General features: G+C 47.3%; 1 protein-coding gene across 1 annotated transcript in view; it reads left to right on the top strand.

Annotated features, from left to right (window-relative positions):
* The first annotated feature begins 700 nt into the window (after window positions 1–700).
* NAF1 (nuclear assembly factor 1 ribonucleoprotein) overlaps window positions 701–27,090 on the top strand; it is a 48,937-nt gene continuing 22,547 nt past the window's right edge. The window contains exons 1-6 of the mRNA XM_038755056.1: window positions 701–1,138; window positions 1,205–1,536; window positions 5,982–6,129; window positions 6,419–6,553; window positions 7,984–8,078; window positions 8,428–8,590. Coding sequence (XP_038610984.1) covers window positions 701–1,138; window positions 1,205–1,536; window positions 5,982–6,129; window positions 6,419–6,553; window positions 7,984–8,078; window positions 8,428–8,590 — 1,311 coding nt within the window. The remainder of the gene's footprint in view (window positions 1,139–1,204; window positions 1,537–5,981; window positions 6,130–6,418; window positions 6,554–7,983; window positions 8,079–8,427; window positions 8,591–27,090) is intronic.

Below are 27,090 nucleotides of genomic sequence, written 5' to 3'. Positions count from 1 at the left end.
CAAGTGCTCAGTCCGGCGCTCTGCACACGGTAAGCGCTCAATAAATACAATTGAATAAACTGAATGAATGAATGTTGCCAACTTGTACTTCCCAAGCACTTAGTCCAGCGCTCTGTACACAGTAAGCGCTCAATACGACTGAATAACTTGAATGAATGAATGTTGCCCACTTGTAGTTCCCAAGCGCTCAGTCCAGCGCTCTGCACACAGTAGGTGCTCAATAAATGACTGAATAACTTGAATGAATGAATGCTGCCCACTTGGACTTCCCAAGTGCTCCGTCCAGCGCTCTGCACACAGTAAGCGCTCAATAAATACGATTGAATGAATGAATAAGGTCAAAAGCCCGGGAGGGCGAGGATGAAGACTGTGCGTCTCCAGTGGGACAAGCCGACCACCCCGTGAGGTCCCCAGCGTTTAGTACAGCGCTTGGCACGTAGTAGGCGCTCCCTCAACGCCACCGCTCCCCTTCTGAGGGAGGGGCGGAGGGGGCGTCACGTGGCCCGCCCCGCCGCCGCCGCCGCCGTGACGCGCTGACGTCACCCGGCCTCCCGGAAGGGGGCGGGGCCGGCGCTGGCACGTGCGGCTGGCGACGGAGGTGGGCCGCGTGCGTCCGCCCGGCCCCCACCGGCCCCGACCGGCTCCGACCGGAGCGGACCGGAGCGCGTCAGGCCGTCTGTCCGTCGGTCCGTCCGGGGCCATGGAGGCGGTGGCGGCCGCCGCGGCCAGGCTGGAGACGCTGCAGTTCGGCGGGGCGGGGGCGGGGGCGGGGGCGGGGGCGGGCCCCGGGACCCCCGAAGCCCCCGCCCCCCTCATCCCGGGCTCCCCGGAGCCCCCCAGCCCGGAGCCCCCTGCCCGCCCCGACCCCCTTTTCCCGGCCCCCGCCGAGCCTCCTTTCCCGGCCCCTGCCCCCGTCCCGCCCCCGGAGCCCCTTCTGCCGGCCCCCGTTCCCCCCGCTCCGCAGCCCCCCACCCCGGGATCCCGAGGGCCCCTTGGCGCGGCCCCGGCTCCCCCGGAGCCCCTTTTCCCGGCCTCTGCCCCTGGCCCCGCCCGCCCCGAGCCCGTTTTCCCGGCCTCTGCCGCCGTCCCGGCCCGCCCCGACCCCCCTGAGCCCCTCCTTTTCCCGGGCCCTGCCGCCGTCCCGGGCTCTGCCCCGGGCTCCCCGGGGCCCCCGTTCCCGGCCCCCGGCCCCCGCGAAGCGCAGCCCCCGGCCCCGGCCCCCCCGGAGCCCCCTTTCCCGGCCCCGGAGCCCCCCTTCCCGGCCCCGGCTCCGCAGCCCCTTAGCCCGGGATCCCCCGGCCCCCCTTGCTCGGCCCCGGCCCCGGCCCCGGCCCGGCCGGATCCCCCTGTCCCGGGCTCGGCCCGTGCCCCGGGCCCCCCGGAGCCCCCCCTTCTCCCGACCGCCGTTCCCCCGTTAGGGCAGCCCCCGCCCCCGGGACCTTTCGGGCCCCCTTTCGCGGCCCCGGCCCGGCCCGATGCCCTTTTCCCGGAGCCCCCTGTCCCGGGCTCCGCCGATCCCCGGCCCCCCACCCCGGGGTCCCCCGGGCCCCTCTTGGCCCCCCCGGGCCCCCCGGAGCCCCTTGTTCCTCCCCCGGCCCCCGATCCCCGGCCCCCCACCCCGGGCCCCCTTTTCGCGGGCCCGTCCCGTCCCGACCCCCTTTTCCCGGGCCCCCCGGAGCCCCTTCTCCTCCTCCTCCCCCGGGCCCCCGGCCCCCCCGGCCCGCAGCCCCCCACCCCGGGCCCGGCCTCCCGCCAGCGCTCCGCCTCCATCTCCTCCTCCTCCTCCTCCGACAGGTCAGACCGCCGTCCCCCCCCCAATCCTACAACCCCTGCCCCTCTCCCAACACTAGGAACTCGTTCCTTCTTTCAACCCTATTGATTGAGCGCCTACTATGTGCGGAGCACTGGGCTAAGCGCTTGGGAACTACAGTTGGGCAACAGAGACAGTCCCTACCCAACAACGGGCTCACGGGCTAGAATAATAATAGTAATGATGATGATATTTGTTAAGCACTTACTATGTGCAGAGCACTGGGCTAAGCGCTTGGGAACTACAGTTGGGCAACAGAGACAGTCCCTACCCAACAACGGGCTCACGGGCTAGAATAATAATAGTAATGATGATGATATTTGTTAAGCACTTACTATGTGCAGAGCACTGGGCTAAGCGCTTGGGAAGTACAGTTGGGCAACAGAGACAGTCCCTACCCAACAACGGGCTCACAGGCTAGAATAATAATAATAATAATAATGCTGGTATTTAAGTGCTTACTATGTGCAGGGCACTGGGCTAAGCGCTTGGGAAGTACAGTTGGGCAACAGACAGACGGTCCCTACCCAACAACGGGCTCACAGGCTAGAATAATAATAATAATAATAATGGTGGTATTTGTTAAGTGCTTACTATGTGCAGAGCACTGGGCTAAGCGCTTGGGAAGTACAGTTGGGCAACAGACAGACGGTCCCTACCCAACAACGGACTCACAGGCTAGAATAATAATAATAATAATAATAATGATGATGGTATTTGTTAAGCGCTTACTATGTGCAGAGCACTGGGCTAAGCGCTTGGGAAGTACAGTTGGGCAACAGACAGACGGTCCCTACCCAACAAGGGGCTCACAGGCTAGAATAATAATGATGGTATTTAAGCACTTACTATGTGCAGAGCACTGGGCTAAGCGCTTGGGAAGTACAGTTGGGCAACGGACCGTTCCTACCCAACAAGGGGCTCACAGGCTAGAATAATAATAATAATGATGGTATTTAAGCACTTACTATGTGCAGAGCACTGGGCTAAGCGCTTGGGAAGTACAGTTGGGCAATAGATGGTCCCTACCCAACAAGGGGCTCGCAGGCTATAATAATAATAATAATAATGGTGGTATTTGTTAAGCACTTACTATGTGCAGAGCACTGGGCTAAGCGCTTGGGTAGTACAGCTGGGCAACAGACAGAGATGGTCCCTACCCAACGAGGGGCTCACAGGCTAGAATAATAATAATAATGATGGTATTTGTTAAGCACTTACTATGTGCAAACCACTGTTCTAAGCACCGGGGAAGGATACAAGGTGATCGGGTTGTCCCCCGTGGGGCTCACCGTCTTCATCCCCATTTTCCAGATGAGGGAACTGAGGCCCAGAGAAGCAAAGTGACTTGGTCACAGTCACACAGCTGACAATTGGCAGAGCCGGGATTTGAACCCTTGACCTCTGACTCCAAAGCCCGGGGTATTTCCACTGAGCCATGCTGCTTCTCTAAGGGGGAGACAGACAGCAAAACATATTAACAAAATAGAATAGTAAATATGCACAAGTAAAATAAATAGAGTAATAAATCTACAAACATATGTACAGGTGCTGTGGGGGGGAATGGGGGGGGGAATAGGTATCAGGGCACTCGCTAAGCACCCACTATGTGCCAAACCCTGCCTTAAGCGCTGGGGGAGATAGGTACTTCATCATCAATCATATTTATTGAGCGCTTACTATGTGCAGAGCACTGTACTAAGCGCTTGGGAAGTACAAATTGTACTTGTACTTGTACGCCTAGTCCAGAGCTCCACACACAGTAAGCGCTTAATAAATGCCACTGAATGAATGAATGAATACAAGTTCATCAGGTTGGAAACTGTCCCTGGCCCCCCATGGGGCTCACTCTCCTCTTATCCCCATTTTACAGATGAGATAATAATGGTGGCATTTGTTAAGCCCTTACTGTGTGCCAAGCACTGTTCCAAGTGCTGGCAGGGGGATACTGGGTGACCAGGTTGTCCCACGTGGGGCTCACGGTCTTCATCCCCGTGGGGCTCACGGTCTTCATCCCCGTTTTACAGATGAGATAACTGAGGCACAGTGAAGCAACTTGCCTAAAGTCACACAATTGACAGCGACAGAGCCGGAATTAGAACCCATGACCTCTGACTCCCAAGCCCGTGCTCTTTCCACTGAGCCACGCTGCTTCTCTTACTACTTACCGCTACTATAATATGTTGACAAGCGGCAGAGCCGGGATTAGAACCCATGTCCCAAGCCCAGGCTCTTTCCACCGAGCCACGCTGCTTCTCATGAGAAGTGACTTGCCCCGAGTGACGGAGTCAGGATTAGAACCCAGACCCTTCTGTCTCCCACGGACTCCCCCCCACTAAGCCCCACTCCTCTTTACCAATTGGGTGGTGGGCTTGTGGTGACTGGGTCATTGGCCCGGACAGGAGAAGCCAGGATAACAACTGTGGTATTTGTCAAAGGCTTATAATAGTAATAATCAATAATAAGCACTTACCATGTTCTAAGTGTTGGGGGGTGGATACAGGGTAATCAGGTTGTCCCATGTGGTGCTCACACTTTGAATCCTCATTTGACAGATGAGGTAACAGGCACGGAGAAGTGAAGTGACTTACCCAAGGTCACACAGAGCAGACAAGTGGTAGAGGCGGAATTAGAACCCATGTCCTCTGGCTTCCAATCAATCAGTCAATCAATCGTATTTATTGAGCGCTTACTGTGTGCAGAGCACTGTACTAAGCGCTTGGGAAGCACAAGTGGGCAACATACAGAGACGGTCCCTACCCAACAGTGGGCTCACAGTCTAAAAGGGGGAGACGGAGAACAAAACCAAACATACTAACAAAATAAAATAAATAGAATAGATATGTACAAGCAAAATAAATAAATAAATAAATAGAATAATATGTACAAACATATATACAGGTGCTGTGGGAAAGGGAAGGAGGTAAGATGGGGATGGAGGGGAGACGAAGGGGAGAGGAAGGAAGGGGCTCAGTCTGGGAAGGCCTCCTGGAGGAGGTGAGCTCTCAGTAGGGCCTTGAAGGGAAGCCCGTGCTCTTTCCACTAAGCCACGTCGCTCCTCTCCAGGCACTGTACACCAGCTTACACTACTAAAAAAGCACCAGTCTAGGTACAAGGAGGTACTCACTGGCCAGGAGGAGGGAGGGAAGGTATTGAATCTCGTTTTACAAAGCTGTAAAATTTCTCTGAGGCACAGAGAAGTGAACTGATTTGCCCAAGGTCACACGGCAGACAAGTGGCAGCGTCAGGATTAGAACCCGAGTCCCCAGAGAAGCAGCATGGCCTCATGGGTAGAGAGTAGGCCTGGGAGACAGAACTCTCTGCGCCTGTTACCTCATAAAATGGGGTTTAAGACTGTGAACCCCGTGTTGGACATGGACCGTGTCCAACCTGATAAGCTTGCATCTACCCCGGAGCTTAGTACAGCATCCCTGGCTCATGGTAGTAATAATAATAATAATAACGATGGCATTTGTTAAGCACTTACTGTGTGCAAAGCACTGTTCTAAGCGCTGGGGAGGATACAAGGTGATCAGGTTGTCCCACTTGGGGCTCTCAGTCTTAATCCCCATTTTCCAGGTGAGGTAACTGAGGCCCAGAGAAGTTAAGTGACTTGCCCAAAGTCACACAGCTGACAATTGGCGGAGCCGGGACTTGAACCCATGACCTCTGACTCCAACGCCCGTGCTCTTTCCAGCGAGCCACGCTGCTTCTCTGTTAATGACAATATTAACAATAATAGTAGTTTTTTAAACACTTATTAGGTTTCACTGAACAGTAGCCATAAAGGTGTGGGGGGGAAGAAGCAATCGCAAGGGAGTGGTGGGAGGAGGGATTAGGGATTTAGGCCAAGGGGATGACGTGGAGGGTATAAGGCAACACCACATTGCCAGGGTGGAACAGCCTATTGGGAATTCTCACTAAGCCACCCATCCCTTGAATTCAGGGCAGGTAGTGACTAGATGACAGTATTTCTGGCCTGTTTTGTGTTTATACTATAGTAAACCTCTCCACCCCACCAACTTTCTGTGATGGTGAGGTGGCCAGAAGTTAGAGACACACTGCAAACACTTGGAAGGAACTGCAAGCGGCCTTTTGAAGATCTTGGGCTTCAACCAAACCCAATTTGAAAATGCGTGCTTTCTGTTTTACCGTGAATCTTCGAATGAAGCTCATTTGGTGACCAAAATAACATCCCAGGGATGCCAGAGAAATCCCTGCTGCCGTTGCCTCGGGGCCCTGAGAAACGGAAGATGTGTGCTCAGTTTCTCAGTGTGCACGGCAGTGATATTGATGACTACCCACAGTGCACAAATAAAGTCTTGGACAAGTTGAGCCCCAGGTCCGCCATTTGTCAGCTGTGTGCCTTTGGGCAAGTCACTTCACTTCTCTGTGCCTCAGTTACCTCATCTGTAAAATGGGGATTAAGACTGTGAGCCCCCCGTGGGACAAACTAATTACCTTGTAACCTCCCCAGCGCTTAGAACAGTGCTTTGCACATAGTAAGCGCTTAAGAAATGCCTTCATTATTACTATTATTATTATTATTGAGCACATTTTCTGTATGTAAATTAAGACTTCTTGTCCATTGAGGCCATGGAGACCTAGCGTTATGTGGTGATGATGGAGATGGAATCCTTTGCCGGGAACAACGGAATAAGCCCCCAGGAGAGAACCTTCAAGAAGGAATTGATTATAGCGATAAGTTTGTGTAGCGCCGATCACACGCTCTCCTCCCTCCTGGTCAGTTTCCATCAGGGACACATAGGGCAATGAGTAAGTAGGGGTGTAGCACAGAAATGCATGCAATGAGCCTTTCCGCGGAGTACCTCAATAGCCAAAGTCACCTCCCCCTCATATCAATGCCGTGCTGTTGCACAGTGACCCCGAAGGCAGTTGCCTTGGTAATAATAATAAATGATGATTGCGGTATTTGTTAAGCGCTTACCGTGTGCCAGGCACTGTACCAAGCCCTGGGGTGGATACAAGCAAATTGGGTTAGACACAAGCCCTGTCCTACGTGGCTCACAGTCTTCATCCCCATTTTACAGATGAGCTGAGTGAGGCACAGAGAAGTGAAGTGACTTGCCCGAGGTCACACAGCAGACAAGTGGCAGAACCGGGGTTAGAAACCATGACCTGACTCCAGGCCTGTGCTCTATCCACTAAGCCACACTGCTTCTCAGTGCACTGTCCTTTCCATTAGACTAGCAGCAGGATTAGAGCTATACCAGTGGTAGAGCTGTTCCCTCTAGGCTGTAAGCTCCTTCGATTCATTCAATTTGCTTTGCACATAGTAAGCGCTTAATACATGCCATTATTATTATTATTATTGAGCACTTACTGTGTGCAGAGCTGTGGATTAAGAGCTTGGGAGAGTATGATACAAAAATAAACAGACACATTCCCTGCCCACAAGGAGCTTTCAATGTAGAGGGAAACATATCTACCAGTTTGTAGTATTGCACTCTTCCAAGCACTTAGTACAATGCTGTGCCTGCATTCAGCGCTCGATAAATACCGTTGATTGATATAATGTGGCCGGGATTTTTTAGTGTGCATAGCTCTGCTCTTCTAGACTGTAACCTGCTTGTGGACAGGGAATGTGTCCACTAACTCTGTTGTATGGTGTTCTCCTAAATGCTTAGTAGAGTGCTCTGCACTCAGTAAGTGCTCGATAAATACCATGATCATGATAATAATAATGATGATGGCATTTGTTAAGGGCTTACTACGTGCAAAGCACTGTTTTAAGCGCTGGGGAGGATATGAGGTGATTAAGTTGTCCCACGGGAGTGGGGGTGGGGCTTACAGTCTTAATCCCCCATTTTACAGATGAGGTAACTGAGGCACAAAGAAGTCAAGTGACTTGCCCAGGGTCACAAAGCTGACAATTGGTGGAGCTGGGATTTGAACCCACGACCTCTGAATCCAAAGCCCGTGCCCTTTCCACTGAGCCACGCTGCTGTGTCCAACCTGGTTATCTTGTATCTATCCCTCCACTGAGTACAGTGCTCGGCACAGAGTAAGTGTTTAACAGATACCAACGTTATTATTATTATTACTACTACTGTTATCACTATTATTATTATTATTATTGTTGGCTGAATTGGGTAGGTTAAACAAGACTAGACTCAGCCCAGCTTATTTTAGGATATCGATAAACTTCTCAGGTCAGGGAAAACTTGTATTCTAGAACCTGCGCCTTGATCGATGCACGTGCTCACAACCGTTTCGTCCAGGATCGTGGCGTGTTCCGTCCAGATACGTAATAGGCAGATTTGAAGTCGTTCCTCGCACGTGTGCACCCCACTTCAGCCGAGAAGAGAAATGGAATCGGGATCTTCAGTGTTTTGTTTCAATTGTAGAAATATGGGGCTGGGATGGGTTTATTCACAGTAGGCCAAGGTGCACCTCAAAGCTTCGTAGTCCTTGGGAATCTGGCAGTCCAGACTTTGGAGTCCCAATAAATTCCCAAAATAAACTTTCTAAAGCTCCGAGTGGTAGACTTATGATCTAAAAACTTAGGTGATCCCCATTTTGTCATAGTTTCAGAACACATTTTCAATGTAGCTGGATTTCATCAAGCTTTTTACGTCTTGATTTATCTTTTTCAGTGACACAGATTCAGATAGTTCATCCTCCTCTTCCTCCTCCTCTTCCACCTCTTCGTCATCTCTATCACTTCCACCAGTGGTGTCGGATGGGGAAGACGATCTACAAGCTGAAAAGGATAATAAAGCATGTCCTCTTAAAACAAAAGATGAACTGCTTCTTGAAGTAAGTCCTCAAGTTACCGTACTTTTCCTCTGTCTTGCCAGAAGTATCGAAATACAATTAAAATTGGAAATCGTTGTTTTACCTACGTGGTCATAGCATCAGAGAAGTATTGTGTAACTTGTCATTTCACCTCACCCCGGTCCTGCTGGAGGAGCTAGATTTGTTGAATCTTGTTTTCCGGCCATGCCTGTAGGTGCCCGTCAAAATGTAAAAGACTTAAGTGCAGAGGGGGCAGCTTTTAAACTTGTGTGGGAATGAAAAGGGAACAGGAATTTTAGGTAGGGATGAGGACGGGTCACGTTTCGGAGCCACCCTTTTGGGTCTTTTCAGCCTAGGTGGGAAACTCTCAGCTCTTTTCAGGAAGTCTAAGGGCAGATAAAACTGGTCCCTGGGAGTTTTACCTGCACCGGTGATTGCCCTTAGGAGTTGAACAATTTAATAAAGACAGATCAGTCGTAAAATAACCAAGAACATTTAGGCAACGATGTGTCTCTTCTGATAGGTAGTAAATTGGTGACTGCATTACACTAACTTGCAGGTCAGTTTAGTCTTGTGTATCTTAAGTAGTGAAAGAGAGAAGCCATGGAACCATGTACAGTAACTTCTTTCACCGGCTAGGGTGTGGTCCATCTGGCAGTGCCAACCGTTGCCCACTAGTACCACTTGGATCTTTTTATTTGTTAGAGTAAATTCCTGCCACCAGGAATGTACGAATACCTTTTTCCCGCAGAACTCAATAGTGATCATAATTCTTCTCCCTTCCCTGCCTGGGTAATTTGAGGAAATCCGAGACAGGGTGGTGATTCAGTTGCCATTTTTTATAGCCGGTGCCCAACAGTGATTGTTGAAGGCGATTCCGTCCTTACGTATCCTGTTTAAGCCTTTACCTCCTCTGAATATCCATTTCCCACATCATTTATTTGTAAATTATTTTGTGTCTGTCTTTCCTGCTAAATGGTAAGGTCCTCGAGGGCAGAGATTGTGCTTTCTAACTCTATAGTACACTGCTGTGTACTAATCCTAAGTAAATTTGATGCCAGTAATTCCTGTGGCTGTTTCTTCCTATCTGTACACTCCCAAACAGTAGGACCGTGTCCACTAACTAGTGTACCCTCGCCAAATGCTTAGTTCAGTGTGCTACACACAGTCGGTACTCGATAGACACTACTAGTTGGCTGTTTAAAGGAAGAAATCAATCATTCTAAGAAGGTCATTTGAAAGTGCCCCCCAAATGGTTAAAAATTCCAAGTTTGTCTCTGTGGGTAATGCCTGGTAGTATATAAAGATCCCCCCAGCCAGCCCCCCTAATTTGACCTTGCCATTAAGACTGAACTTCCTTGGACCTCAACCATAACGACACTCATTTGCTAAACTGTCGAACATTTACTCTGGTTTCAGGGGAATAGCCGCGCTTGATTTATCTTAATGGTTTAGAGAAATCCAATGACGAATTATGGAATTCTTACTCAGTAAAAACAGAAGTTGTTATGGAAAGCACTTCAGTGGATTACTTCCAGCTGCATTCAGATTAGTGCCAGATAAAATTGACTATCTGGAAAGGTTTTCATATTTATTGTGCTTTTGATGGTGTTCTTGATTGATTAGCCCACTTTAATGATGAAATGCCTTGCACCTAGTACTAAAAATGTGTAAGCTCCCGATCTTGGCATTTGAATTTGGGGAATGCTTTTGTTATCGCCCCATACCTGCCATACAGCTATAATTATATATATATATATATTATACATATATATATATATGTATAAGGGCTATTGTCTGTGAGCACTTTGGCTTCCAGATGATCCCAGGTAGGTGATGGACTGGTTGGGCAGGAGCGTGAAGGTGTCCAGTCATGACACATCCTCGTGTGCCCGAAGATACTCTCCCAGTCAGTCTCCACAGACTCGCCTCCGGGTGAAGTGGTAGCGCCGATACCCCTGCCATTCTCAGTCCAGGCTGGCGGCATCACGGAGGTCTCATCTTCGGCCCCGAAGGCCATGAGAGGTGAGAGAGGCAGAGAGGTGCTGAGTGGCGAGGAGCAGCTGCAGTAATTGTATTTATTAAATGCTTACTCTGTATGGGGCACAATAGTAATAACAACAATAAATCAATAATAACAATAATGGCATTTATTAAGTGCTTACTATGTGCAAAGCACTGTTGTAAGCGCTGGGGAGGTTCTAGCGCTTAGAACAGTGCTTTGCACATAGTAAGCGCTTAACAAATACCAAAATTATTATTATTATTATTACAAGGTGATCAGGGTGTCCCACGGGGGGTTCACAGTCCTAATCCCCATTTTATAGATGAGGTAACTGAGGCCCAGAGAAGTTAAGTGACTTGCCCAAAGCCAGACAGCTGACCATTGGTGAAGCCGGAATTTGAACCCATGGCCTCTGACTCCAAAGCCCGTGCTCTTTCCACTGAGCCACGCTGCTTCTCTATCGTGTTGATCATCTCCTCCACACCCCCCTGCAGTAGATAAAAATCAGCAGCTTCATTTTGGAGCCTGAAGGACCACAGTCTCAGGCTAAGTGGCCAATGTCCGCTAGTGGACCCTTAAGGGATATTTAACAGGAATTATTTATCAGAGTACTTTAAAGCATAATAATTATCGATCGTACTCTTAGAGAAAATAAACCACTAATAGTTTTTTTCACCCTACTGCGATTTTGTACTTAATATGAAAGTCTGCCAATTTAGAGGAGGGTGTTCAAGCAATTAATACGGTGTTCCGCGTAAGTGCTCAGTATATACCACTGATTGATCATAAACTATCCGCACATCGGGACGGAGGAGGGGGAAGCAGGGTGGGGCTGCCCTTGCCCTAGGGTAAGATGAGGTGGGTAAAGGAGTTGGTGGGGTAAGAATTTGCTAGGCAGAGGCTACTTACTCTACACGCACACATATACACACGCATACCCCACCCCCAGTGTCCAAATAATAGATATCCACACGTATTTCAGAGTTGGGATTGGCAGCTGAGTCACAGAGGCTTTCCGTTATTCCATGTAAATCTGATTTACTATGGGCAGTAGGCTAAGATTGACCCACCTCCTTTTGGATTTTGGAAGTGCCAGGCAGAGTGGGGACACCTGGGCTACATTTGCATCCCAGGCCTTGGGTCCAAGTGGCCCTTTCAGACTCCTCCTGCTCCCCCATTAGAGTTCCGGGTGTCCTCTGTCTCGGCAGCCCTGGACTTCGAGCGAGGGCATGTTATTTGAACCAGTCTCCCTTTAAAGGAAGAACGGGGGCGTTCTGAATCCAGGGTGGGATTGAAGAGTTCTAAGGTAAATCAGGAGCGGTCCAGGTTCCCAGTTCCCAGGCGAGGCCCAGTGATTCCCAGCCTAGGCTCCGGTGAGAAGAGCCCTGTTTTGGGACTCAGGAGACCCGGGTTCTAGCCCTGGTTCTGCCTGTAGCTGGTGGGCGTGGGCAGAGACCACACATGACCTTAGTGTCGCGACTCGCAGTGCGTTGCCCGCCTCCTCGCTTGGCACAGCGGGACCACGACTGGCAGCGTCAGTGGCCAGAATCAGTTCCTCAGCCTGGCGCCTCAGAACTGGGGCTTCATATCAGCGTATTGTCCCAATCCAGGTGACGGTGCTATAGAAAGGTAGGATTTGGAAGTTGAGCTTGTCTGGCAACCGTTCCCCATAATTAGAGATAAGATGGTAGAACATTGTGGTCAGGATCTATTCTACCTTGGCGCTCGTACTATGTTGCTGAGTAGATTAAGGCTGAATCTAATTTGAACCGCTGCCAGACTCAGTTTTATGTAACTCCGGGCCACAGAGGAGAATGCAGTGCAGGCTTACATCTGTGCAACCGCTAAACCTTGCTAAGAATTGGTCATGAAATGAGGACCATCACCTCTGTGTTCATCAAGACACACTTATAGTGCTCTAAAAAGACAACAAAATTGTCCTCTCCCAGACGTTCTAACTCTAGAGGTGAACAGCTCCTCTCCTCAACTGGTCATTCTGGGCAGCGAGAAGGGAACCTGACACTGCTGCCCGGGGCGGACCCCTTGGCCACGGCCTTCACATTTATTCTCACAGAGAAGCAGCGTGGCTCAGTGGAAAGAGCCCGGGCTTGGAGTCAGAGGTCATGGGTTCAAATCCCGGCTCCGCCAACTGTCAGCTGTGTGACTTTGGGCAAGTCACTTAACTTCTCTATGCCTCAGTTACCTCATCTGTAAAATGGGGATTAAGAGTGTGAGCCCCCCCGTGGGACAACCTGATCACCTTGTAGCCTCCCCAGCGCTTAGAACAGTGCTTTGCACATAGTAAGCCCTTGATAAATGCCTCCATCATTATTATTAATTTATTTTTTAGTCGCTTTCGTTGAGCGCCTACTATGTGCCAGGCGCTGTAGTAAGCACTGGGGTAGATAATTAGATTGGCCGCAGTCTGTGTCCCTCATGGGGCTCACGGTCTTTATCCCCATTTCACAGATGAGGTGACTGAAGCACAGCGAAGTTAAATGAGTTTCCCAAGGCCACCCGGCAAGACAGGTGGCAGAGCCGGGGCTTTATTTCTATTTATTTTGATGACACCTGTCCACATGTTTTGTTGTCTCTCTCCCCCTTCTAGACTGTGAGCCCGTTGTTGGGTAGGGACCGTCTCTATGCGTTGGCGATTTGTACTTCCCAAGCGGTTAGTACAGTGCTCTGCACGCAGTAAGCGCTCAATAAATACGATTGAATGAATGAGTGAAGGATTGAATGAATGAGTGAGTGATCCTTCTGGCTCCCAGGGCTGTGCTCCATCCTTTAGGTCACGCTGCTTCTCCACTGCATTCTTCCAGTGGCAGGGAAAGAGGTGTCTGGCTGACCTCTGCTAGGGCTAGTCTGTTGTCCTGCCCTCATATTGCTTCCCTTTTCCCCTCTGTACCATCTCCTCCCTTTTCCCCCTCTGCCCCGTTGGCAGCAGCAGGTGGTTGTTTTGAAGCAGCCAACCATCATCATCATCAATCGTATCTATTGAGCGCTTACTATGTGCAGAACACTGTACTAAGCGCTTGGGAAGTACAAATTGGCAATTGATGACCAGTGATGTCGTCACGTGAATCATGCCCCCACTGATGCCAGGATGTCTCACATCACCTTGGGGACCCCCACGAAACCAAGTAGCAGCAGGGAAGCAGCATGGCATCGTGGACAGAACACAGGCCGGGAGTCAGAAGGTCATGCGTTCTAATCCCGGCTCCGCCACTTGTCTGCTGTGTGACCTTGGGCAAAGCACTTCACTTCTCTGAGCCTCGGGTACCTCGTCTGTAAAATGGGGATCGAGAGTGGGAGCCCCACGTGGGACAGGGGCTGTGGCCAACCCGATTTGGTGTATTCACTCCAGCGCTCAGTACAGTGCCTGGCACACAGTAAGCGCTTAACATGTGCCACAATTACTAAGTAGCCCCGGACCCCTGGGGATTCAGCGAAGAATCTGAGGCGTTTAAAACTGTTAAATTTGCAGATAAGGAAGCCGGGTTCTTGTGTGGTTTAATTGTATGATTGGCTCTTTGCACACCAACTGCTCGAGTGTATATGGCACTTCTCCTCAAAAAGGTTGTCGAACCTTTCCTTGGCTCTTCAGTCACTGGATAGTCAATAGTTAAAAGCCTTCTTAGGTGACACAGGAGTTTTTGATGAGCAACTAGCCTCCTTTCTGTGTTGATAGCAGGCCATCCTTAAGCAGTGCGGTCTTCAATATCAGCACTTTGTATTTGAGTCTCTCGATAGGCTAGACAAACATCTGGCAGCAGGTATTAGCCACCCCGATTTTCAAGGTGGAAACTTGAGGAAATGAAATGCTTAAATGTTATCCTTTGCTAAATGATGCCATTGTTTCACTCATTTTAATCTCGGTTAACTTTTATGATGTTTGCTATATTTAGTTAAAAATGAATTGCAGCTAGGATAAGCTACTGATATGGTTTATTAAAAATATTGACTTATTAAGCCTGAAGTGAAAATTATATAGCTCATGGAGAATACCTTGTTTAACAGATTGTGGTTTTATTGTTGTTGCATTGAAAGGCGTCTAGAGCTCTTTTAAAAGGCACGGAGAAGGTAAATTAGAGTGCTGTGTTTGTTCCCTGTGGTTTGTGGTTTAGGAGTATAAAGGAAAAAAGGAATTGGCCCTTTCAGAGTGTATATGCGGGCTGTAGAATTTCACTTACACTGATCCCAAAAGGCAAATCTTAAACTTAAAAGTTCTGGTCTACTTTTATTTCATTATTAAAAAAAAGTAGGCACACTGGTCTCTGGAATACTTTTGTATTGCAGAATTTTCCAAATGCTCAATCTTTCAAATCGATTTTATTAACACCATCCAAACAGATGCTTTGGAAAGCAAATGGCAAACAATTTTCCAATTCCCCAGTGGTACCAAAGGATGCTCGGGCGGTTGCCCACTTGGAGAAGCAGCGTGGCTCAGTGGAAAGAGCACGGGCTTGGGAGTCAGGGGTCATGGGTTCTAATCCTGACTCCGCCACTTGTCTGCTGTGTGGTTTTGGGCAAGGCACTTAACTTTTCTGTGCCTGTTACCGCGTCTGTAAAATGGGGATTAAGACTGTGAGCCCTACGTGGGACAACCTAGTCACCTTGTACCCCCACCCCCCAGGGCTTAGAACTGTGCTTCGCACATAGTAAGTGCTTAAATGCCATCATTATTATTATTATCTCAAAGCAAACATCAAAGGAAAGTTGAAAGATTCAGGTCAAATAGGGGATGGTGGTAGTTTATTTATTGAGCACTTGCTGTGTGCAGAGCACTGTTCTAAGCCTCTGGGAGAGTACAATATCATCATCATCAATCGTATTTATTGAGCGCTTACTAGGTGCAGAGCACTGTACTAAGTGCTTGGGAAGTACAAATTGGCAACATATAGAGACAGTCCCTACCCAACATTGGGCTCACAGATAACAATAAACAGATACTTTCCCTGCCTGCAAGGAGCTTACAGTCTAGAGGGTGGTAGTGGCCACTGCAGCGTTCACAAGTATTTGTTTTTGTCCACCCGGCTCGGCCCACCTCCCCCCGAACTAGTTTTTCATGGCGTGGGAGACTTTCCTCCATAGGGTCAGAGGTGCCACCATGCAGGGCATTAGTTAGCTTCTGGGTCTTCTGGAGTTGGGAGAGCGGAGCAGTGCCAAGGGCTGTGGAAAGCAGTCCGAAGGCCGTCTCCTGGTGAGGACCCAACCCGAGTTAGTGCCAGCAGAAAGCAGGGAGCCTCTCCCCTGCCCCTCATGCCACCCACTGCGCCTTCGCAGCCCGCTGGCTCCTCCCTTGCTGGCTGTAGGCCCCACCCGCTATCCCAGGTGGGAAGAAACTGCTTCAGGACAGCAATTATTTGATTGTTTAAAGGCTGACGAGTGTATGAAATCTAGCCCCAAATTAAATCTGAAATTGTTTTACTTTGTTGAAAGTGATTAGCTTAAAAATATTGGTCTTACCATTACCTGTGGGAAATAAACACAGCTAGCGTGCTGATACACGCAAATATACAGCCAGAGCAACCGATGATTTATCTTAATGCTTGACGGCAGGAATTGTAACAGCATAAATATTAAAGAGAATCCCCGGGAGACCTACGCTGAGAAAACCCTGATAGTTTGTAACAGCTTTTCCTGTGCTGACCAGGGCATCGGCTCTGCATTTAAATTATTTTGATGAAGTACCTTTCTTGTGTGTGGACACTTCCAGAGTTGTATTTATTTTGTCCTGGTGGAGGTCCAAACCAATTTTGTGGTAGAAATGTCTTAACTACTGCCCAGATTATTTTTCTGAAAAAAAAACTTCAGTCTATATCTCCCCTCCCCTGTCCTCAAGAACCTCCAGTTGTTGCCCATCCACCTTCTCATCAAGAAGAAACTCTTTACCATCAGCTTTAAAGCACTCAGTCAGCTTGCCCCCTCCCACCCTTACCTTGCTGATTTCCTCCTGTAACCCAGCCCTCACTTCATTTCCCTAAGGCCGACGTATTCACCGTACCTTGATATCTCACTGCCGACTCCTTGCCCACATCCTCCCTCGCCTGGAACTCCCTCTCCACCCCACCTCATATATGACGGAGTGCCAGTCTCCCTGCCTTCAGAGACTTCTTAAAAGTACATCTCCAAGAGACCATCCCTGACTAGACCTTTGTTTCTCCTGCTCCCTCTCCTCTTTGCCTCGTCCTTGCACTTGGATTTACATCCTTTCAGTACTTGATATTTACCCCACCTTCAGCCCCACAGCACTTAACATACGTGTCCGTAATTTATTAACTGTCTGTCTCTTGAGGGCAGGGGCAGTGTCTATCAACTCTGATATATTGTACTCTCCCAAGTGCTTAATACAGTGCTCTGGACAGTGTAAGCAGTTGGTAAGTACCATTGATGGATTTATCTGTACTTTCTGGCTCTAAAGCTCAGCCTCCCCCCCGCCGTTTTTCAGGGGAGAGTCTTTGCTTAATGTGTTTATCCTCTTGGCGACCTTGCAAACATCTCAATAATAAAATAAGCCCAGTGTGCAAAGCGAAGAGTTTTATTCCCGTTTACTGGCGTTCCTTTCAAATGACTGTATTTCTCCTGTGAAGAGGAGTCACCCCTCAGGTCTCGGTTTAGCACAGGAATTAATTAGTCTCCAGTGGCTGTTGGACAGTCAGACCCTTCAGGCAGACTGGATCTGATTAAGACCCTAATGCCACTAGAACGCGTGTCTCTTGCGGGAGTCCGTTTCTTCCTGACAGACTCCTAAACAGTTGTCCCATGCCCTCCTGCCACTCTCCTGTCTGGGTGGCAGGGGAAGGGTGGGTGGGGCTGGGCCCGGCCCTCTGCAGGCTTTGCAATTGATTGAAGCTCAGACTTGAAGCCACGGGTACCCAGATGGCAATCAATCAATCGTATTTATTGAGCTCTTACCATGTGCAGAGCACTGAAGACAGAGATTGTGTCTTCCAACTCCATTGTCGCATTTTTTGAGCATTAACTTTGTGCAGAGCACTGCGTTATGGCCTGAAGTAGGAGATCCTGGTGTGCACTCTTCCTCCCCCATTCCCTCCCCTCCCCACCCCCAGAATCCAGGACAGCCCAGGAACCATTGGATTGATCAAACATTTGCCTCTCTTAGAGTCAGAGGAAGGTCCGTGTGTGTATGTCTGTGTGTGTTTTCAATATTAAAAATACTCTTCAGTTTGCATCCGTCAAGAATGTCAGTCAGTAGTGAAAAAAGCTCTTATTCAGATTTCAACCCATGGAGATAACAAGTAATCTGTTGCCTCTTATCAGCAAGCCACCTATTATTCTAGTGACCTTTATCTTCACCTGATTTAGGTCTTATCTTGGAACAATATGAAATGATTGCTGCGGTGTTGAAATCACATGCCTCACATAGGAAGAACAAGGGAGCAAAAGCATAAATACAGTGGTTGTTACTGTCTTTAGTAATCACCAAGCTAGACAACCCTTGTTCTTAAGGAAAAAAATTCTGTTTGGTTTCTTTAAACCCATGGAGATATCCCAATTCTTTTTTGCAGTACCCATCAGTGGAGGAATAGGGTAAATTGTCTTTTAGTAGATGCGTTCTTCAGCTAACTCTCCACAAGATGTGGATTACATTGGCCACTCAGTTTGCAGAAAGAGAAATCCAACTGTTTTCACGAAAATGTTAAGACAATTTCTAAGGCCAGAAGAAATGGATTCTGGCCTCAGTTCATGAGGAAGCATCAGCAGGAGCCAGGGGTCAGAACCTATACCTCCTGCGTGTCATTGAATGGCCTATTTACTTGCTTGAAACATCCCTTTCTGGCAGACGATTCGTTTACCAGTAGCACTCTCTGAGACAGATTGCACTGCAGGGAACTTTGTTTTGAAGAACCTTAGAATAATCCTGTCTCAGTATGTTATTTGTAACTGCATAGTTGATGCTGCCATTTGTTTTTGGAAGCTGTCTCCGACTGTATGGGAGAACTCTCAGCTCAATATTTAAGCCACTTTTGGAATGTTATTTTGGAGACTGGAGACTTCATCCTCGAGGATGATCTTCCTTTCAGTCAACTTATCCTTTAAAAAAGGGAGAGCCTCCAAGTGGGTCTCAAGTCAATCCCAGAAGCAAGTCCACATCCCAGTGAACAAGGAGGAATTCGTGTGAGATGGCGGAGCCAGGTGTGTATCAGCTTTTTAAGAACATGAAGTATTTACATAAATTACACAGAGCAACCTGTGAACTACCCTTCTTAAAATGATGTCTTCATCACCGACAGTTCTGCTAACTTTCTTCACAGCAAACCAAGGAATGGACCTTGGGAAAGGAGCCCAAGGAAGGAGCTGCAGAGGCAAGAACGGCAAGAGCCAGCTTCTGGGAGCTTGCGGGATGAGAAGCAGGAGGGCCAGGGAAAGGGGCTTCTTCTCTGCCAGCCTCTCTCCGGTCCTCTTGCCGCCCCCTGAGCTAATGGCAGAAACGCTGACATCAGTATTCATGTAGGAATTTTTGATGACCGCATCCTCACCGTGCTAATGTAGTTCAGTCTGACATTTTTATTAGCGTTCAAGTGTTTGGCTGCCTCTCTTCCATCTGCTTCCATCTGCAGTCCCCTCATCTGTAAACTGTGAGCTCCCCCCCCCCCCAACCCCATGGGACAACCTGATCGCCTTGTATCCTCCCCGGCGCTTGGAACAGTGCTTTGCACATAGTAAGCACTTCATAATAATAATGGCATTTATTAAGTGCTTACTGTGTGCAAGGCACTGTTGTAAGCGCCGGGGAGGTTACAGGGCGATCAGGTTGGCCCACGTGGGGCTCACAGTCTTAATCCCCATTTTACAGGTGGCATTTACATAAATGCCATTATTATTATTATTATTATAGAGCACGGGCCCGGGAGGCAGAAGGACTTGGGTTCTAATTCCACTCTACTACGTGTCTGCTGGGTGACCTTGGGCAAGCCACGTCCTTCTAGACTGTGAGCCCACTGTTAGGGACCGTCTCTAGATGTTGCCAACCTGGACTTCCCAAGCGCTTAGTACAGTTCTCTGCACACAGTAAGCATTCAATAAATACAATTGAATGAATGAATGAATGCTTTAGTAGTGTCGACATTTTACATTCGTGCAGGGTGTTTTTTGAATACTCTAGTTGTGCAATTAAACGTAAACCTTGAATATAAGTTAAGGATGCTGCGATTAGTATATAAACCGACTCAGAGCACGGGCCTGGGAGTAAGAAGGTCAGGTTCTCATCCCGGCTCCATCACTTGTCTGCTGGGTGACCTTGGGCAAGTCACTTCACTGCTCTGTGCCTCAGTTCCCTCATCTGTAAAATGGGGATTGAGACTGTGAGCCCCATGTGAGACAGGGACTGTATCCAAACCGATTTGCTTGTATGCACCCCAGTGCTTAGTACAGTGCCTGGCACATAGTAACTGCTTAATACCTTCATTATTATTATTAGTAGTAATAATAATAATAAATGACAGCATCTCAACTCAGTAATAAAGTTCTGTTCAACTAAGAGACAGATTCATAAACTTGAAATGAATTATTAAGGCTGTTGAGTAGTATGGCCTATAGGAGTCAGGGGCCGACTTGTATTTCCCAAGTGCTTAGTAGAGTGCTCTGCACACAGTAAGCGCTCAATAAATACGATTGAATGAAAAATGAATGAAGGACCTGGGGTCTAATCCTGGCTCTGCCACTTGCCTGCTGGGTGACCTTGGCATGTCATATAGCATCCCTGTGCCTCAGTTTCTTCATCTGTAAAATGGGGATTAAGTACGTGTTCTTCCTTTTACTCAGACTGAGAGCTCATGCAGGACATGGATTGTATCCAATCCGATTGTATCTTGTATCTACCCCAGTGCTTAATACAGTGCCTGGCACAGAGTAAGGGCCTAACAAATACCTTAAAAAATAAAGTGCATGTGTTTTTAGGGGTTCTAGACAACCCTAGCAGACCTGATTGTTTTGTGGTATTTGTGTTGCGTCGATGTAGGCTCAGTGCCAGCTGATTTTCAGAACAGCGACTAGTGACCAGATAAAAGTTGTTACTGAAGGTAACAGTGCAGCCTAATATATTGCCACCATCATGTGACCTGCATGGAGTAACCAAGATTTAAGTAGTAAATTCTTGCGTGTCCAAATAACTTTTCTGATTTCCTGATACAGCTACTCCTCATTTACCGTCAATGTTAAATGCCTCCAGTTTTCCCATGGAAATGATCAGCAATGTGGGTAATAAATTACCAGAAAATGTTTTTTTGACAAAACTGAAGACATTATATACTAGTGAGTCAGTTAATTAGGGCATTAGGGGGCAGTGGAAATTATGAGTCTGCCCCGATGGGACATTGATGCGGTGCTGGAAGAAAGGATGTGGCACTTGAGCATGACGCCTGTGGAGCCTCAAGGAGTCAATGCGCGTCTTTTGAAATGCAAAGGTTTCAGAAATAGGTCCCCTGTTAGCTGCCTGTGTCTAACCAAGAATTTTTGCTGAATGCGTTCACTCTACTAGGCTTCTGAAGGACGGTGACCCCACTTATTACTTTCTGAAGCTTCATGGAGTTTCTCTTTACTCCTCTTTCCTCAATCTTGGTCTTAAATTTCACAAACAGGAGCCTTTTCAAATGGCTTTTCTGGTGATCTTGCGCTCTGCCCGAGGTGATGATATCCTTTGTGGGAAATTGAAGTTTAGTCTAATTAGATTGTACAGACATTTAGGTTCAGTGGGCATAATCTATCATTTATTGTGGTATTTGCTGAGAACCACTGTTGGCTTTTTTGAGGGGATTAGAGTTGGATTGTTTCTAAACTTTCTGGCTTAGTGAATTGAGCTTGATATACCCAAAAGGCAGACTGCTGGCTATGTGCTTTAAACCTAGTAGGTGAAGCGGCATGAAACTCTTTCTATTAGGATGGTGTGTTACTGCTAACATTTACTTACAGTGATTGTTATCCATTCATGGGTTTGCTGACTTGGTTTTACATCATGATCTCTGTGAGATTGGTCCACTAGTCCAAGTGGAAATTAGCTTTTCCCAACAGAGGTGAATAAAAAGGTCCATTTTTCTTTGTTGATTGGAACCTAAAACAGTCTATGTAAGCCGGGCCACTTTTTCTGGAGAAAAGTAACTGATATAGAAATCTAAATTAACCTATTCTCCACGAGATTTGGAGGATTTATAATTACTTGTGAGAATGATGGATTTATTTTATGTATTGTGAGCCAAGTTCTCCAAGGGCATAAATTATTGCCTTGTGTTTGCTATTTTTAGAAGTTAAAAGCTTGTCAGGACACTAGGGTACCTTTAAATTATTGCTGCAGCATAGGAAATACTGTTATGGTGACTAGGAAAAATAATTTGCAGCTTTCTGAGTAGCAGAAGCAGAGAAGCAGCATGGCTCGGTGGAAAGAGCACGGGCTTTGGAGTCAGAGGCCGTGGGTTCAAATTCCAGCTCCACCACTTGTCAGCTGTGTGACTTTGGGAAGGTCACTTAACTTCTCTGGGCCTCAGTTCCCTCATCTGGAAAATGGGGATGAAGACTGAGCCCCCCCCCCCCCCCCCATGGGACAACCTCATCACCTTGTAACCTCCCCAGCACTTAAAGCAGTGCTTTGCACACAGTAAGCGCTCAGTAAATGCTATCATCATTATTATTATTATCCATCCTGCACCTGTAGTGTATTCACAGGAAAATTTGGCTCAGTAATTTTCAGGACTTTTGGAGTAGTAATGGATTTGCTTCCAGTGCCCAACAAGACTTTCATTAATTAATCAGTAGTTAGTGTTTCATCCCAAGCCCTCATGTAAGGGTGTCATCTTGTTGGGAGAAGGGTTGTGAGGTAGGTTTCAGTAGCTCTTAATAACCCAGGACACAATGCTTGAACTACTCATTGCTTGACTTGAAGGGTTGGCTTCAGTGCAAAGTACAGCAACTCCGTGTGTATGTTCCTGTGGGCAGGGAACATGTTTATCAAGTCAGGTATGTCGTGCTGTCCCCCAAGCAACTGGTGCTGTGCTCTCCACATATGAAGCAGCATGGCTTTGGGGATCGAGCATGGCCCCAGGAGTCAGAAGGTCATGAGTTCTAATCCCGGCTCTGCAACGCTTCTTCTTTGTGACCTTGGGCAACTTACTTGACTTCTGTGCCTCGGTTATCTCATCTGTAAAATGAGGATTGAGAATGTGAGCCCCATGTGGGACAGGGACTTTGTCACCACCCCAGCGCTTAGTCCAGTCCCTGGCACACAGTAAGCACTTAACAAACACTACAGGTGTTATTTAATAAGTGCTCAATAAATATGATTTTTTTTTTAATGGAATTTGTTAGGAGCTTACTCTGTTCCAGGTACTGTGCTAAACACTGGGGCAGTTACAAGCTAATCAGGTTGGACACAGTCCCTGTCCCACTTCGGGCTCAAAGCCTTAAATCCCCATTTTGTAGAGGAGGTAACTGAGGCATAGAGAATTGGGGTGACTTGCCTAAGGTCACACAGCAGACAAGTGGGGCAGCTGGGATTAGAACCCAGATCCTTATGCTCTGTCCACTAGGCCACACTGCTTCCAGTTGGTTGATTGGTTGATATGGCAGGGTCGCATTGTGCTTTGGATCCGTGTATGCCCAATTCATGGGACCACCCCGTCTCTTGGGCTCCATTCCTGAAGAACCTGGGCACCAAGGAAAACATGACAGCAGTAGTCACGCTGCAACCTTGGCATCATCCCCATCGTCTGTCAACCAAATCGTGTGGGTTCCACCTTCACAAATTTGAACTACGACTCCGCTGATCCAAGTACTCATCCTACCCCGCCGTGAATATTGCATCAGCCTCCCCACCTGAGCTCCCTGCATCCTGTCTCTCCCCACTCCCACCATCCATATTTCAGTCTGCTGTCCGGTTCATTTTTCTGAAAAAGCCTCTTCAGATTACATCTCCACACTTCTCAAGCATCTTCAGTGGTTTTCCATCCACCTTGGCAACAAACAGAATTCCTTTAAACCACTCGCCTCCTGCTACCTTAACTCACTGATATCCTACTACAGCCCAGACTGCGCACTTCACTCCTCAAGTGCCAGTTGGCTCACTGTGTCCCGGTGTTATCCTTCTCAAGGCCGACCCCTTTCCTTCATCATCCTTCTGACCTGGAACTCCCTCCTTCTCCATATGGGCCCAATCACTACTCTCCCTACCTTCAGAGCCTAATAAAATCACATCTCTAAGGGACCCTCTCTTCCCCTACTTCCTCTCCCTTCTGCTCTTGGATCTGGATCTCCCTTGGGTACAGCCTGACAACACTTATGTGCATATCTGTAATTTATTTTAATGTCTGTCTCCCTGACAAGCGCTTAGTACAGTGCTCAGCACACAGTAAGTGCTCAATAAATACGATTGATAGACAAGACTGTAAGGTCTTTATGGGCAGGGAAATTGTCTCCCAACTGTGTTGTATCGTTCTCTCCCAAGTGCTTAGTACAGTGTTCTGCGCATAATAAGCACTGTGTAAATACCGTTGATTAACCAGTGCCACAATCACGTTCTTGTCCAAACAGATTCACATTAATAGGAGTTTGGTTCTCAAGTTCCTGAAGTAGCATTCCAATTGCCTTCACAGGTACACTGCAAAATCAGTGTTAATGCCAAGTGATAGCATTGTAAGAAATACTGACATTAAGATCCGAGTGCCCTTGTCATGGCTAAATGAAGGGCATTTGAACAGGAGAGACATGGATGTAGTGGAGAATATGCGTCTATTAGACACTTGCGTGGAACAATCACAAGGTTTTAATTTAGTCTTAACTGACAACGATTCAGACAGTGTCTTTGCACTCAAAGGGAATTTCTCACCCTACTGTTTATTTCACTGCTGTATTGTACTTTCCCAAGCGCTTAGTGCAGTGCTCTGTACACAGTAAGCGCTCAATAAATACGATTGAATGAATGAAATCAGTGAGTAGATCATTTATGGGCCTGTGACCAAAAATTAGCAAATTCAGTGTATGGCTTGATGTCAGGATCATAATTAGGGTTCTGGGACTTTTGACCTTTATTAAGGCGTGCATCTAGGAAGCGGTTGAATAATCAGCCATTCAAAGATTCTACCCTTTTTTAAAAATGGAAATGAATTTTTTTTGAAAGGGGGTAGTTAAAGCAGTGTATCAATTTGACTGCAGCACTCTATTTCAAAAGTTTTTCTTAATCCATCAAAGGAAATTGCAATATACCATTTGAGGAAAAAAATAATGGTCTACTTTGTATTATCTCCAACATATGGCAGAACCTGAGAGAAAAATTGACATGCGTAGTAGAAAATAAACAGGAAATATTAGTACTGAAGAACTGATTTTGTAACAATAAACAAACAGGGTTGTATAGTAGAGAAACAGATGTAGTGAAATTTAGTGCAATATAAAGAACTAATTTCTGTTTTTAAGATCTTACGAAAAAGAATCACACAACCGTGTGTTGAGTCAGGGCCCTGAAAATAGTGGTTTTTTTGTTCCCCGGTTTTAACCCGTGTTAATTATGTAAACCGTTTTCTGCAATTTATCTTTTCAAAGAGTTTTCTTGGATTATGAAGTCAGAAGATGTAGTTGCATTAGATACCAAAGGGGCTTGAACATGTGCGTGCGTACACAGACACAGACACACAAGCACACACACACGCCTTCCTGTGCCATCCCGTCCCCCTGTAGCCTCCCAAACCTTGAAGCCATAGGTAGGTCTACAAGGGCCCGGTGACGATTAAAACATACCCTTCTTCCTCTCCAACAATTCCACTTTTGGTGTTTTCCCATGGTCACATTATTCATTTTTTCTTGTGGTAATCTGTTAAGCACTTACTATGAGAGAGGCAAATCAAGTTGGACACAGTCCATGTCCCACACGAGGCTCACAGTCCTAAGCCCCATTTTACAGATGAGGTAACCGAAGCACAGACAAGTGAAGCGACTTTCCCGAGGTCACACAGCAGACACATGATGGAGCCAGGGTTAGAACCCAGGTCCTTCTGTCTTCCGGGACCGTGCTTCCTCAGCGAGGTAGGCCATGCTGCTTCTTGGCGCGAAAGGCTTGTGTTTCTTCCAGTGTTCTGTAACTTTTTTTTTAATGGCATTTGTTAAGCGCTTACTATGTGCAAAGCCTTTCTTTTGCATATGTGCTCTGAGCAATGTCAGTGTTAGACATACACAGACTCATTGCTCTGTATATTTTGGAAGTTAGTCGCCAATTTTAACCAGCCCTCTAAGTGGTTTCACTCACCATACAGCTGGTTAGTCAAGGAGTTGGGCTGTAACCGGGAGGGGCCAGAAAGTCAAAGCTTGGAGTTTTTGTTGTCCATATTCACGCCTTGGGGAATCTGCCCTCTCTGGGGCCCATCACTTCTAACCGTTCTGTTTTCCTCTGCTCGGTGTCAGAGTTTGCCCCTCAAAAGCGTGGATATCTATTATTCATCATTGGACGTGGTATTGATGAGTGCCTTTTTTATGTATTGGACAAAGGCTCCACAGGAAAAATCTTTAGAAGACCCATCAGCCTTGATTGCATGATGACATAGATGAAGAGCGGCTGCATCTTTGACCTCAACTTCAGCAGACATCAGTCTCATGATGATCTTGAGGTTACTTTCCAGTAAGGGGGAGTGATGGCTCAGCCGCAGCACTGTATTAAATAGTAAGGAATTGCTTAGCTTAATGGGTTAACCATATTTGAAATTTGCAAGGGGCTCAAGAGAAGAATGAACTTAGTTTGCTTGCCAATGGTTTTGCCCCCGCACCATTCCCCAAACACTTACCATATATGGTTTAAAAATTTGCAGTGATACGGATAAAAATATATTTGCTTCTGACTAATTTTTTACCATGGTCCTTGGCAACAATATATCACTTTATTAGCTGAAATTTTCAAAGGTTTTTTCCTCAGGCATTTAGAAAAAAATAAGTCTTACGCCAGAGTTTTGAAAGTTGGCTTGCTAAAGAAAATTTCCCTACAAAATATCACTTTTCCAGTTAAATGGTGCTTGAGTTTTTTAATTTTCTAATTAATGTGACAATTCCTATAGGGACTAAGTTTTACTGATTCTTCAGCCATCAGACCATATGATTGATAGCATGAGAGCAGACATGATATAAGTAAACTTAAACATCTGGACACAGAGTTGTAAAAGAACAATTGGTTGAATTGAGGATTTTTTGGGTAACAGTTTCAGGTATTGGTCAGGTTCTGTGTGCAAGTTCTTAATTCATTTCCATGAGATGAAGTTATGTTTCACCTTGTGGTAAGTGGTAAAGCTGGTGTATATTTTCCAGTTTTTCTGGGTAGTTTAGGTAAATTACCACTGAATTCAGGAAAGAGTGGAGGGCATCTTGCAGAATCATTATACATGTCCAGCAAGTACTATGAGCAATTGTATTGGTCTAATGCAGAGAAGCTTAATATTTGTATTTCTTTATGGACAGATTGCAATCGTTCCGTTGCCGGTAATATCCTCCTTTAAGTTTGGAAAGTTGTTTTTATTTGTTCAGATTT

This window comes from Tachyglossus aculeatus, chromosome 12 (genome assembly GCF_015852505.1).
Source record: "Tachyglossus aculeatus isolate mTacAcu1 chromosome 12, mTacAcu1.pri, whole genome shotgun sequence".
NCBI classification, from domain to species: Eukaryota; Metazoa; Chordata; class Mammalia; order Monotremata; family Tachyglossidae; genus Tachyglossus; species Tachyglossus aculeatus.
Note: the sequence above shows the minus strand (reverse complement) of the source record. Positions and strands in the feature narration are given on the sequence as shown.